Source organism: Trichoderma ghanense (assembly GCF_004382785.1).
Source record: "Trichoderma ghanense strain CCMA-1212 chromosome Unknown scaffold_7, whole genome shotgun sequence".
Lineage (NCBI taxonomy): Eukaryota > Fungi > Ascomycota > Sordariomycetes > Hypocreales > Hypocreaceae > Trichoderma > Trichoderma ghanense.
In genome coordinates, this window is record NW_027395670.1 from 326,914 (window position 1) to 339,359 (window position 12,446).

The 12,446-nt window shown below is 53.2% G+C and overlaps 4 protein-coding genes across 4 annotated transcripts; 1 reads left to right on the forward strand and 3 right to left on the reverse strand.

Moving 5' to 3' along the window:
* Positions 1–3,307: 3,307 nt before the first annotated feature.
* Positions 3,308–5,961, reverse strand: CCMA1212_006245 (uncharacterized protein; the record flags this gene model as incomplete). Its single annotated transcript, XM_073703476.1, has 3 exons — positions 4,775–5,961; positions 3,515–4,715; positions 3,308–3,363 (listed from the first exon to the last, which is right to left on the reverse strand). The coding sequence occupies exons 1-3, from the start codon at positions 5,957–5,959 to the stop codon at positions 3,308–3,310; spliced, it is 2,442 nt and encodes an 813-aa protein (XP_073557676.1). The 5' UTR covers positions 5,960–5,961.
* Positions 5,962–6,651: 690 nt separating this feature from the next.
* CCMA1212_006246 (Coatomer subunit delta) lies at positions 6,652–8,671 on the forward strand (the record flags this gene model as incomplete). The annotated part of the gene is made up of 6 exons (XM_073703477.1): positions 6,652–6,659; positions 6,862–6,898; positions 6,963–7,406; positions 7,466–7,662; positions 7,719–8,523; positions 8,582–8,671. 6 exons carry the CDS (start codon positions 6,652–6,654, stop codon positions 8,669–8,671), a joined length of 1,581 nt encoding a protein of 526 aa, XP_073557677.1.
* Positions 8,672–9,064: 393 nt separating this feature from the next.
* On the reverse strand, positions 9,065–10,294 carry CCMA1212_006247 (FAD-dependent urate hydroxylase; the record flags this gene model as incomplete). The annotated part of the gene is made up of 1 exon (XM_073703478.1): positions 9,065–10,294. The coding sequence occupies one exon, from the start codon at positions 10,292–10,294 to the stop codon at positions 9,065–9,067; it is 1,230 nt and encodes a 409-aa protein (XP_073557678.1).
* A 764-nt stretch (positions 10,295–11,058) lies between these two features.
* On the reverse strand, positions 11,059–11,786 carry CCMA1212_006248 (Acetyltransferase; the record flags this gene model as incomplete). Its single annotated transcript, XM_073703479.1, has 3 exons — positions 11,059–11,151; positions 11,230–11,295; positions 11,376–11,786. 3 exons carry the CDS (start codon positions 11,784–11,786, stop codon positions 11,059–11,061), a joined length of 570 nt encoding a protein of 189 aa, XP_073557683.1.
* Positions 11,787–12,446: the final 660 nt, after the last annotated feature.

Below are 12,446 nucleotides of genomic sequence, written 5' to 3' on the forward strand. Positions count from 1 at the left end.
TGATTGGATTGCAGTTCTGGCTAGAGGTTCCAGTTGGCTGTTTGGTGGCGCCGATTTCTTTTTTTGGGGGGCGAACAGCGAGTCTCTTAGTGGAGTGAAGGTATGAGGTATTGAGGGACAGTACATGTACCGGACAGGTACCATGTGGGAACCTGAAGCGCTGCCCGGGGAATTTGATGGGCGGGCTGCGTGTCTCACCAGCGTCTGTGGGCGCTGCTGCAGTGCGTGTACAGGGCGCGGCATCGGCTTCAGCGGGCCACGACAGAGGCGCAAGGCCCTGGAGCACAGCGCTAAGCTGGAGGGACGGGTACCTGAGGGGCTAGCGGGCGAGGGTGCTGCGCTTCTCACAGGGCGGGGAGATGTGCTGATGCGTAGCGGATACTCCACGCTAGGAAGTCATCACATACAAGAGATAGGTAGAATATACCACTGCACTAGCACGCTCCTTGCCCGTCATTCTTGCGCGGCATCATCACGCGCATGCATCTCTTCCCACTCTTCCTCTCCATCTCCATCTCCCTCTCCCTCTCCCACTCTACTAGCAACCCTAGTCAATCCAAGCCACGACCAGACCCATCAAATCCCCGGCCCCAGCCAAGCTGCAAAGCAGAGCATCTCAGCCGAGAAATGTTGCTTTGCTTCAAGATTAGTAGTAGGTCAAGCCGGTGGATCGCAGCAGTCCTCTAACGTGAATCCCTGGCTGGACGATGCAGGCTCGTGTCTGGCCTGTTACATCAGAGTTCGAGCTGATTTGTTCATTACGGCAAGGCTGGAGATCTCTTTGAGATGGCCGCCTCGGTTCGTTCTCGTGTACATTACTGCATCTTGCCTAGCAGATGCTAGCAGGACGGCGTACACCATGGGGACGGTTGCTTGACTCTCTCCAGCTTCATCTTCACACAGCTTATTCCTGACGCCTTATCGCGTGCCTTGAATGCTAACGTGGCATCTCGCACGTGTGTCTGCAGCATCGAACAGCATGACAGTGCCTGACGAGACAGCATTCTTACGACCGGTGTGGCATGGCATCTTGCCTCCTTTTCTATCCCTTCCCTCCTTGCATAGGCGCGAGGCAAGGGACCTGATAAACAAAACCAGAATGAGTTCCGATGAGTCCCGATGGGCCGAGCCACACATCACACCTCGATGAAAAGGGCGACACATCCGAACCTCACCTCCTCCCCGAGAGCGCGATCCGAACGGGCAGCCTTGCGGGTCATTGGTCAGCTCGTCAGCAGGGGGAACGTCTGTTCGCGATGAGATCCATGGATGGATGCACTTGAGCTTCAACTGTTTGTGCCTTTGCATATGCTGCAAAAGAGGTAGCAACAGGAACAGCAGTTGAGCACGCACGAGGATGGACTCCGGCGTAAGCAATCCTATTTTCTCCAGGTCTCCCAAAATAGCGCTGCTTTGAGCCAGGGCCCGTCCCATCATCACGCCTCGCCTCATCTCACTCACGCGCTCATATCGTACATTATCACGAGACCGGCGGATAGTCGTCTTAGACACGAACCTGCTGCGCCTCACTGCCCCAACAAATGGTTCACTCGACTATTACGAGGATACTAAGGCATAGCAGCACACCAATCACCGGTAATATCGCGAAACTGACGGAGCCTCTGAAATCCTCATCATCAAATTGTTCTTCTTCTTGCCTTTCATTGCCCTTGGTCGTCATCTCTCCTCTGATACCCATTCAACCCCATGATATCACAGCATCTCTCTTCATCCGCACAACTGAATCATGCCCAGTGGATCCCCCCTCCAAGGACTTCCAACTTCTGGCACAGTGCCGAGAAGATGATCGACCTGCTCTCTGCTTCACATCACAATTAGGGGACCCCCCCTGTCTGGACCATCGAACCGCTGCGGGCGAAACGAAAGGGAAAAAGGACCAAAAAGGACCATCAGAATCGACCCCTGGATAAGTGGAGTAGGGACGCGCAAACATGAAACATACTGCACACAGTACGAAGTGCGCAGTTTGAATTTTGATATGTCCGGGCACAAAAGCCGTCAGTCAATTTATCTGCACTGGCATTCGAGGACGATGGAAGCGGGTGTTAGCAAGTGCCCGATTGCTACCCTCTTTCTCGCGAATAATCAGGAAAGCGAAAAACGAACAAAGGAGGCAAAAGATGATCGAATCACGCCCTCAATCGATCTGATCCTCTTGATTGATATCCCGTCCGAGATCTCTTCTGCAGCGTCATTCAAAGTGGCGTCACGCCAAAAAAAAATAAAACAGAGGAAAAAGAAAATATTCCGGCGCCGGGAGTCGAACCCGGATCGCTGCGGTGCTCTCGATTTGAAAGCGCAGTATGCTAGCCACTACACCACGTCGGAGGAGGCGCTGGTTGCGGGAATCCCGTGACCTGCTGCAGAACGGCGACGATATTGGTGTATATAAGGCTTTGCCTTATCCCAAAACCGTACTCGAAATTTCACCGATTTTCGCGACAAAGGTATCAGAAGAATCGACAACCTGGTAGCACGAAGAGGGTGGTTGGTCACCCTGACAGGCTTTGTCACCTCTGAAGCTACCTCATCGGTGAATGATAGAAAAAGGCTCTGCTCCAGCGAAAAATGCCCTGGGGTGACCGCTTACAGAGTATGAAGGGAGGACCAACAATCACCCTCGGCCTGGCAGAAAGTTGAAAAAAAGAATCAGAAGATTGCAACTTCATCGTCTTCAAGGATCAAATCTAGTGACCATTTTCCTAAGTCGACAGGTACGTTCTGAAGACATGTGCAACAGACCTCTTCTGTCCGTAGAGCTAGCGAAATCTATCTGCAGACATACTTCACCTGTTGTTGTACGGAGGCCAATCTCCAAAAAGACACCGGATTCCCTTCACTTCGCATACCTTTTTCCATCCCAAATGTATCCGTAAAGAAATGTCTATCCCTTCTCTAACGATTCAAGTCGGGCTCAGAGGCCCTCGCCAGAAACTAGTCTGGCTCTTGAACGGAGAGAATTGTGGTATCAAACCTCCAACTCCAACGGGGAAGAATAACACAGCAAGTGCGAAAAGTAAAAAGAAAAGTAAGACCAAAGGAGAAGAAAGGGGGCAATGAATAGAGAGCCTGATAGAGGTGGTCACTGGCCGACCCAAAGGGCAAAGTCGTCTGCAGCTACATAGTCGTCATGTCGCGCGGTTAGTAAAGCCGTTTGGTTCCTACCTGGAATTTGCTTTCTTCCAAAAGACGGTCGAGAAAAGTGTTGGTGTATCCGAGGGGCATGTCGATTGTCGTCGAAATCCTGAACACTGATCTTCACTGATCTTCACGCTGTTGGCTGTAGTTAGTATTCCGTTACATTAGATGGGCAAGCCTCGCCCGTTGGGGAAGTATCCAGAGCTGGTTGCGGGACACGATGGGTTGGCGAAGATTCGTTTGGTGGTTGACGTTAGTTTGGCAGAGCATGAACAATCATGATCGGAGGCGCTTGGCGTCTGTGAGACAGTTAGCTTTTTTTATCCATTGCAATCTGCGGCACTGAATAGCTTACCTTGTTCGTCTTCTTCGCCCTGCTCTTCCTCAGTGCGGCGCCGTTTCGGTAGGCCAGGGGTTGTCGTGGGTAATTCGTTGCTGGCATCTTGCGCAACCTCCAGATCATCTCTCCAGTCGATTTCAGGCATCTCGTCCTCAAAGGCCAGATCCTCGTTTGTAATCTCTTGCTCTAGGTCTTGCACGGTGCCCATATCGAGAAGGGTGGAGATGCCTTCGCCGTTATCAGCTAGGGTGTTGGTCGTACCGGTGTCGGCCTCGTTGGCATCCATGTGTTCGTCAATGGATTGCATGGGAACCTCATGCGACGCTTTATCGCCGGCTTCCACCTGTACAGTCTGTTCAAACTGGATTTCGCCTCCGTTGTCCCCCGCAGACTCCTGGAGCTCTAGGTGAATAAAGGGGTTGGCGTCAGCGTCCTCCTCTGCATCATCTAGAGGTGGTTCGTTAGCACCTGACGAGTCAAAAGTCTTTCCGTGGATGGTCTTACCGTATGAATATGTGGCGTCTGGTGCCTCTTCGGCATCGGCATTGGCATGTGAGGGATCGGAATGGCCCGCTGCCTCTACGACCACGGCCTTGAGCTGTTCATGTCGATAACCCCCATCCCCGCTATCGCTGTAGTCCCCTTCGTCTTGATTCGCAGTCTCTTCGACATCTCCATTAAAGTCTTCTTCAACATCTTCCATGAAATCTTCGGCATCATCCTCATCATCTTCCTCGCCCTCTTCAACTTCTTCATCTTCTTCTGCCTCTTCATCTTGGTCTGCAGCTTCGGCAGGCTGTTCTTCCACGGCCGAGGTCTCTTCTTCACCCTCATCCTCTTCTGAGACTTGAGACTCTTCAGTGTCAGCATCGGCATCGCCATGCTCATCACCATCCTCGGCACTCTCATGAGCTTCGCTGGCTTCGTTTGCCTCACTGTCCTCGTCGTGTTCGTATTCATCTCCGTCATCACCCTCAACGGCGGTCTGATGAGGGTGACCCGCAGGAGACTCGAACAGGTAAATCACTTCATCAAGCCCCTTGCTGGCCGCCGCACTCTCGGCCAGAAATTCAAATCGTTTGCTAGGGTTTGGCTTGGTGAAGAGATATGTGTACAGAGTGCGCGAGCTGTCGGGATCTTGATTCTTTACAAGCAAGTCAAACACTTCCAACACTTGTCGGAGGGTAATGCTTGCGAGCGAGCTCTGTATCGTAGCCTATAAGACCGTTAGTTTACTCCTTTGTACGAAAAACAGGCCGGAAATCCACAACGTACCTCTGCAAATTCGAGCCCGAGCTCATCGACCTGAAAGACAAGTTCATCGTGCGCAGCAATCTCATCTTCTAGCTCCGCTCGAAAGCCAGCGAGCAGCGATTCCATCGGCTGATCCAGTACGGACACGTCAGAGAAGAATCCTTCCGTCTTCTTGTGTGAAAAGAAGGAATATTCATTCCCTTTGTAATGGACAGTAATTGCCGGAAATTCATGTTCGCCTCCAGGACTCGACTCCTCTGGCTGCGATCGCGAGTCATCTTCCTCGTGGTCCACAGACTCTTGTTCTGCCGAGGCATCCTTTGCAGTGTCCTCATAATCGGACTCGGCAGCATTGGTGCGTTGCTCATATACGTGCTCGTGTGAATCACTGCTCTGGGACTCCGCGTGGTTCTGTGGGACTGCCTCCTGAGTGGTTGACTCAGCGGCAGTCTCAACGACAGTCTCAACGGCAGTCTCGGCGGCAGTCTCAACGGCAACCTCAGCGGCAGCCTCCACAACACCGCTGACAGCTCCCTTCTCGTCGTACTCGTGCTCCCAAGTTATCTCATCTTCATCATCTTGAGCCGATGCCTCTGGCACCTCCGCATCACCAGCCGGTTGTTCTGTTGGTTGTGAGAGACCGGAGGGATCTGCCATGGAGGGCTGTGCGGTTGAAGGCTCCACGGTGGCCACGTCGTCTGCAGCGGCGACGTCGTGCACATGGTCCTCTTCTTCATCCGCTTCATGAGATGACTCGTGCGTCACAGTAACATCGTTGTCCTCGTAATCGATCTCATCTGCTGTATTTTCGGTTTCAGTGACGGGGGCATTTTTCGGCTGCTCCTCCTCTATGGTGAGAATTTCCTCCTCATATACTGTGACAGCTGCTTTTGACTGCTGCTGTGCTTCATCAACAGTATCATCAGGAAAACGAAAGCGGGCCAAATTAACCTGAAAACGCTCTGCATCTGCATCTTGAATTCGGCCGTCATATTCCGCTTCGGTGCTTTTCGATTCGATACCTACATGTTCTTCGGTCGAGTTCACATGCTCTGGCGCATTTGACATTGGGTCATCATGATGGGCCGGCCATGGGTCGTTGTGGTCTTCGGTCGTATCGATGTCGTAGTCGATGAGATCATCGTCGGCATGCTCGTCAAATTTCATCGACGGCGCCAAGTCGACATCCATCTCTATTTCCGCCATGGCTTATGGCAGCCTGGGTGGTGGATTGCTGTTTCGGTAACGCAAGAGCGTGAACTGTCGAATGACCGTCAAAAGCGCTCGACAAACGCGCTTCGGGTGTTTGGTCGATTCGCAGAGGGCGAATGCTTCTATAAAGGAGCGCTCCAAGAAGACCAAGCAACAAAGAGGCAGCCTTGCGCCGAGTCAAGAGGCTGGATGAAAGCTTACGCCACTGGCGATATTGTGTCTGCAGTTTGGTGGCTGAGGGCAGGGGAGAGACGCATCGATCGTTAGAAAAGAGTAAAGAGCAGATTCGGGGTAGGCGACACGAGAAACGCGCCGTCTGTAGACTAAACAGAAGTTGAAGGATCGCAGTTGTGGTAGATGGAAGGCGAAGAGTGAAGCCTGATGAAGGTGATGGATGCGGCGACCTTTTGGATCCAAAAGGCAGCTTTGACGGAAGCTGAGAGGAGCTTAGCTGGCCCACACGTGAATTGTAGAGGGGAGAAATAGGCTTAGCGCGGCTACAGTGCTTCTAAAGTGAAAAACACGGTGTGTATGCGCTTTGCTTGCAGCATCTTGAGACCAGAACAATAAGGAAGGCGGCGTTTAAGAAGGGGAGAAAATCATGAAAGCAAAGCTATGCTCAAATTCGCAGACTATCAACATGATTTATCACATAGGGAAATTTTCAACCATTCAACCAGAAAGTGATGCCTCTGTCGAATACAGTGCCACAAGTAAGCCAAATTGTCCTCCATCTTACATAAGCACTCCATAGCCAAAGCCCCTCCACTGGCGCAACACGTGACGGCGCTTCTGGAGCAGCAGCATTGCCTTGTCACTGAGAAGCATCCAGCTCCTGAGTTAGACGTGGCTCAATTGAACCACCGGAGCATCCCACCAAAGCCTCGCTCTCTCAGACCGGATCCCTCTCCAGCGCACGCCACTGCCAAAATGGTACGGAACCAGCACCGCCAACTTCCAAAGAGGTGATATTCAGGGCTAACCAGTGTGTCATCAGGTTGTTCTTGCGGCGTCCATCTGCACCCGAGGCGGGAAAGCTGTCCTCTCAAGGCAGTTCCGTGAGATGCCCAGATCCCGCATCGAGGCTCTGCTGGCGTCGTTTCCCAAGCTGGCACACAGCGGCACCCAGCACACCATCGTCGAGCAGGACAACGTGCGATTCGTCTACCAGCCGCTGGACGAGCTGTATATGGTGCTCATCACCAACCGCCAGTCCAACATCCTCCAAGACATCGATTCCCTGCACCTGTTCGCACAGGTCGTCTCCAGCGCCTGCAAGACGCTAGACGAGAGGGAGATTGTCCGCAATGCCTACGAGCTTCTCAGCGCCTTCGACGAGCTGGTCACGCTGGGCTACCGGGAGAACCTGACTATTAGCCAGATCAGGACCTTCCTGGAGATGGAGAGTCACGAGGAGCGCATTCAGGAGATTATTGCACGGGTATGGCTCCAATTGCTGCGGCGCCATGGCTACACGACTCGTTGCTTACACCGAAACAGAACAAGGAGCTCGAGGCTACAGAGGAGCGCAAACGAAAGGCGAAGCAGCTCGAAATGCAGCGCAAGGAGTCCGCCAGAACCGGCCGCCCTGCCGCTGCTCCGCGAACACCCGTCTACCCTACCTACACCCCTCCCTCCCAGCCAAGCGCAAGCGCATTCGACTCATACGAGGCCGAGAAGAACAAGACATTCAATAAGTGCGCAGTACAGGACAGTGTTGCTTGCCTGTTGGTGGTGCTAACCAATTGTGCAGGCCATCCACGCTCAAGGCAAAGGGAATGCAGCTGGGCAAGAAGTCAAAGACGACCGACATTTTCGAAAAGGTCCGAGGAGACCTTGGTGCCGGTGCCGAGGATGCTCCTCTTATTACGCCTACACATGTCGCGGTGGCCGCCGAACCGGAGCCGCGGATTTCATCGACGCTGGACCGGGATGCCATCCATGTCACGATTGCCGAGACGATAAGCGCCAAGCTCTCAAGAGAAGGCGCCGTCAACTCCATCTCAGTCAACGGAGATCTCACGCTGCGGGTTTCAGATCCCAGCCTCACAAAGATCAAGCTCGGCCTGCATGCCGTCCCGTCACATGGCGCCCAGTTCAGGCCTCACCCCAATGTCGACCGCAACCTCTTCAACAGCTCCAAGGTTCTCCAAATGAGCAACACGGCTCGAGGCTTCCCCATCAACCAAGGCGTCGGGCTTCTGCGATGGAGGGCTACACCAAAGGCGGACGACGCGAGCGCCTGCCCCATTACCTTTACCGTCTGGATCAACAAGGATTCCGACAAGTACAACATTACCGTCGAGTACGAGCTGACGGGCGGCGACGCCCTGCGGGATGTCAGCGTCGTCATTCCTTACCAGGGAAGCGAGCCCGTCGTTTCTAGCTTCGACGCCGCCTATGAGGTGTCTGGAGATACACTCGAGTGGAACATTGGCTCAGTCGACGACGAGAACCCCAACGGATCGTTCGAATTCGAGGCGGAGACCAATGACGAAAATGACTTCTTCCCCATGACTGTTCGTTTCAACAAGTCAACGCCGTTTGTGGATGTCGACGTAAGTTTGCCACTTTTGCTTCCCGGATGAGTGCTCGTTGCTAACGAATGCCCCCCAGGTCACGTCTGTCTCACTGATTGAAGAGAACGAGGAGGTGACTTTCTCCAAGGACGTCAAGTCCGCAGCAGACAACTATCTGGTTGAGTAGATGACTAGGAATAATACTACAAGCGTGGCTTGCCTTTTGACTTTCTTCTTTCTTTTCAGCTTTGGGGGTTCTATAAAATGGGAGGCTTGGGCGCTGGTGACCCGCTCCGGGAAGATGTAGAAAGATAATGCTTTGAATGATGACGCGATGCGAAGATGCAAATAGAAGTGGTGAAGGTGCGTTCGTTACGTGTGATGGGGACTGATGATTATCGCAGGGGCGTTTTCAGCCATTTGCGAGTTCGCCCAAGATTCGAGTGGTATAATCGTCACATGATACTAGCCCCAGACGCGAATGGTTCTTATTGTATTTGATGCTACTGAAGTACAGAAGGGCTTACATGAAGGGAAAGATGGAGTATTTCAGGGGTACACCGACGTGAAGGACAGTCAATCAGCTCGCCCACTCAGCAATCAATTCTTCAAAGTCCACCCCATACAGCCAGTCCAGCTCAAACGGCTCAAGGTCACCCACCTCGCCTGCATCCGGCAGCCGTCTCTTATTCAGTTTGTCATTCAGCTCCAGGACCTTGTCCACGCGAGCCTGTCGTCCCAGCTGCCACTTCTTGAGCGTCCTGCCAAAGCGGACGGCGTCTCCTCCCTCGAGAGACTGGTATTGCTCCCTCTCCTTGGCCACGACACGGGCAAACGTGTAGACATCCTCAAAGGCCTGGTTGACGCCCTGGCCCGCGGTGGGAGGGATCGCGTGGGCGGCGTCTCCGAGAATCACGACGCGGCCCTTGGTCCAGGTGTCGAGCTTGGGGACGATGTAGAAGGGCCAGAGGTTGATGCCCTTGAGGGGGATGTCGGACACGGCGTGTGCAACAATGGGGGGGAAATCTTTGCTTCCCTGGCGGAGAAAGTCGACGCACCAGGATTTGTTCTCCATGAGCTCGTCCCAGCCGGCGCGGTCGTACTCTTGTTCGAGGCGCTTCTGTTTGCCGATGAGGACCTCGGAGCCGTCGGCGCGTTGGGGGGCGATGACGAAGGCGCCGCGTTTGGGGCTCATGATGGTCACTGGGAGGGGATATTCCGGTTCGGCCTGGAGCTGGGCACGGGGCACGGCGGCGGTGACGCCGATCATGTTTGTGAATTTGGGGGTGAGATCTGGGTAGATGTGCTTGCGGACGCGGGAGTGGATGCCGTCTGCGCCGATGAGGAGAGATGCGGTTGCGGAGGATCCGTCGGCGAAGGTCCAGGTGACGCTTTCTGGGGTTTCGGAGGTGACTTGGGAGAACTTTTTGTTGTAGTGCACGGGGATGCCGGCGTTGCGGACCATGGAGAGGAGGACGTTGATGAGCTGGTAGCGGTAGATGCGGAGGGCCTTGTAGCCGTGTTTGTCGCGGGAGCTAAAGTCGAAGTCGTCGATGGGGATGTCGTCGTGGGAGCGGAAGTAGAGCTTTTCGAAGTGGAAGCCTAGGGGGGCGATGTGCTGGTATACGCCGAGGAAGTCGAGGATCTTGAGGGCGTTGGGGGAGAGCATGATGGCGCCGCCGATGTCGAGGGGGGATGGGCGGGATTCGTAGAGCGTGGAGGGGATGGAGTGGTTGTAGAGGGCGAGGGCGAGGGTGAGGCCGGAGAGGCCTGCGCCGATGATGGCGATGGGGGGTGATGGGGTGGACATGATGGTTTGCTTGGAGGTGGTTGTGTGTGAGTGAGGTTGTGAGAGAGAGGAAGTCTGGATATGATAGTGGAGGTTAGGTTGGCGTTGTGATCTGATGAAGTTGGCTTTGATGAGGAAGACGAATGGTCCATCTGATGGCCCGGTACTGATATATAGATACTTCTTTCTACTACATCGTATGCCAGACATGCTTTCACTAGGGACACAACACGTCTGTGACATCAACTGCCACCCTTTCGAAGGATCTGCGCCTCGCCAAGGCATACAGACAATTCTTCGTACGTTCACTTCATAATCAAAGGAAGCCTTGATCTATCACGAAAGCAGACTTTCCCGGCATCTCACACTCGGACCCGGAGGGACGTCGGCACGAAGCTGTCCGGGTGCTTCGTCCAAGTCCCGTCTCGGCCGGATCCGAGCCCCCACTCGGCCGAGTGGAGTGGGTTCGGAACTGGCATTGGACCGCCCTGAGCCGAACAGGCCAGTGAAGGCTGACTGTGGCAGAGGCGAAGGATTTGGGTTGTGGGAGGCTTGCCGCAGGGGGATGCTCGTATTACCGATATGGCTGGGGGTGGATGGGAAGAATAGAGCGATTGGATGGGAGAGGGGAGAGTGTTGCCTTGCCTTGGACAGGTAGACGTGAAATTGATGGATGACATGGAATTTCATGATTTGGCCGACAAGAAGTGGGTTGATAACCTCGAATGGGACCTTGTGATGTAATTCTATCTTGATATATACGTCTAGCTTATATATGCATTTGCTTAATTGAGTTCTGCCAAATGTTTGTAAAAGAAAGCGCCGTCTTTTAGGGAGCCGTCCAGAGGCGAGATGCCAAACTTGGGAATCGTTCCCATCTGTAACGCACGGTCAATAAACAATGGCTTTCAGAAGAAGAAGGTTCCAAAGGAGGAAAATACTGTAGGAAGACATACAAGTGTATATCCCAAGCGAGGATAGACGTATTTCTCCGCCGCTGATCCTACATCTGTCGATAGTTGCTGGCTTACATGTCAGTCCGGGTCCAGGTCACAGTTGGGAGTGATTGGGGTTGTTCTTTTTTTTTTTTTTTGCAACTCACCAACAGTGTCCTCTTTTCCTCTCTCGCAATTTCCTCCAGGTCATTGATCAGCCTGGCAGCTAGTCCTCTGCGTCGATATTTTGGCGACACCATGAGCATCTCTAGATCACCGCGGAAAGGCCCCGTGTCTGCGTCCGGCATGCCCAGCTCTACGATGCCAGCGACATCGCCTTGGCCGTTACCCTCCGTGGATGCTAGAGCGATCAATGCGATGCGGCGGCCAGTGGAGATTTGAGAGAGGCGTTCGTTCCAAAAGGTTTCCATTTTGTGGCGCTTTTCGGGGGTGAAGGGCGGGTGGAAGCGGAGGAGGGCGCCGTCGGACTGTATGCAGTCGATGTGCATCTGGATGATGAGAGGGATGAGGGGGGAGTGGTGGGAGGGCGAGAAGCGGGTTATGGTGATGTTTTCCATGGTTCTTTTAGATTTGATCACGAGGTTGTTTAATGTTGTGCAGTGAGATAATTTGCAGAGATGAGAGAGAAGGGTGAGGAGGAATTGCTGTGAGGTGTTGAGTTATTTAGTAGTTGGATATAGTCGTAGGGTAGTTCACGAGGATTACGGGGCGCCTGGAGGATCGTGAAAAAGTGCACGTAAGCAAATGCGTATTCGATGAAGCGCGGAATGCTCGTGATTCGACGCAGACCGGAAACGGAACCCGTTTGACCTCAGAATGGGAATATATTGTATTTGGAAAAAAAAAAAGATATTGAATCATGGATTTGGCTTGACAAAAGGTGATGATTGATTGTGAGATTACTTTGCGAGCAGAAGTCCTCACGGATAAGTAGGAGAGTACGTGTACCGATTGACAAGCCTCGGTACCTATTTGATCAAGATCCTTAACCATTAACCTACATCACATAACATTGTTTGCTTTCAACAATCTATAACAGGATAAAGTCTTTTCATACCGCGGATCACGGCATAGGATTGGTTTGACAGGAGAACTTGGTCCTGAAAACTCGCCAGCTGAACAATCCCTGCTTGACTGGATACTATCAACGTCGGCCGCGTGATGTCTCATTCGGCTGCATGGTCCGTGTGCTTACAACCCGACCAGAGACACTCATG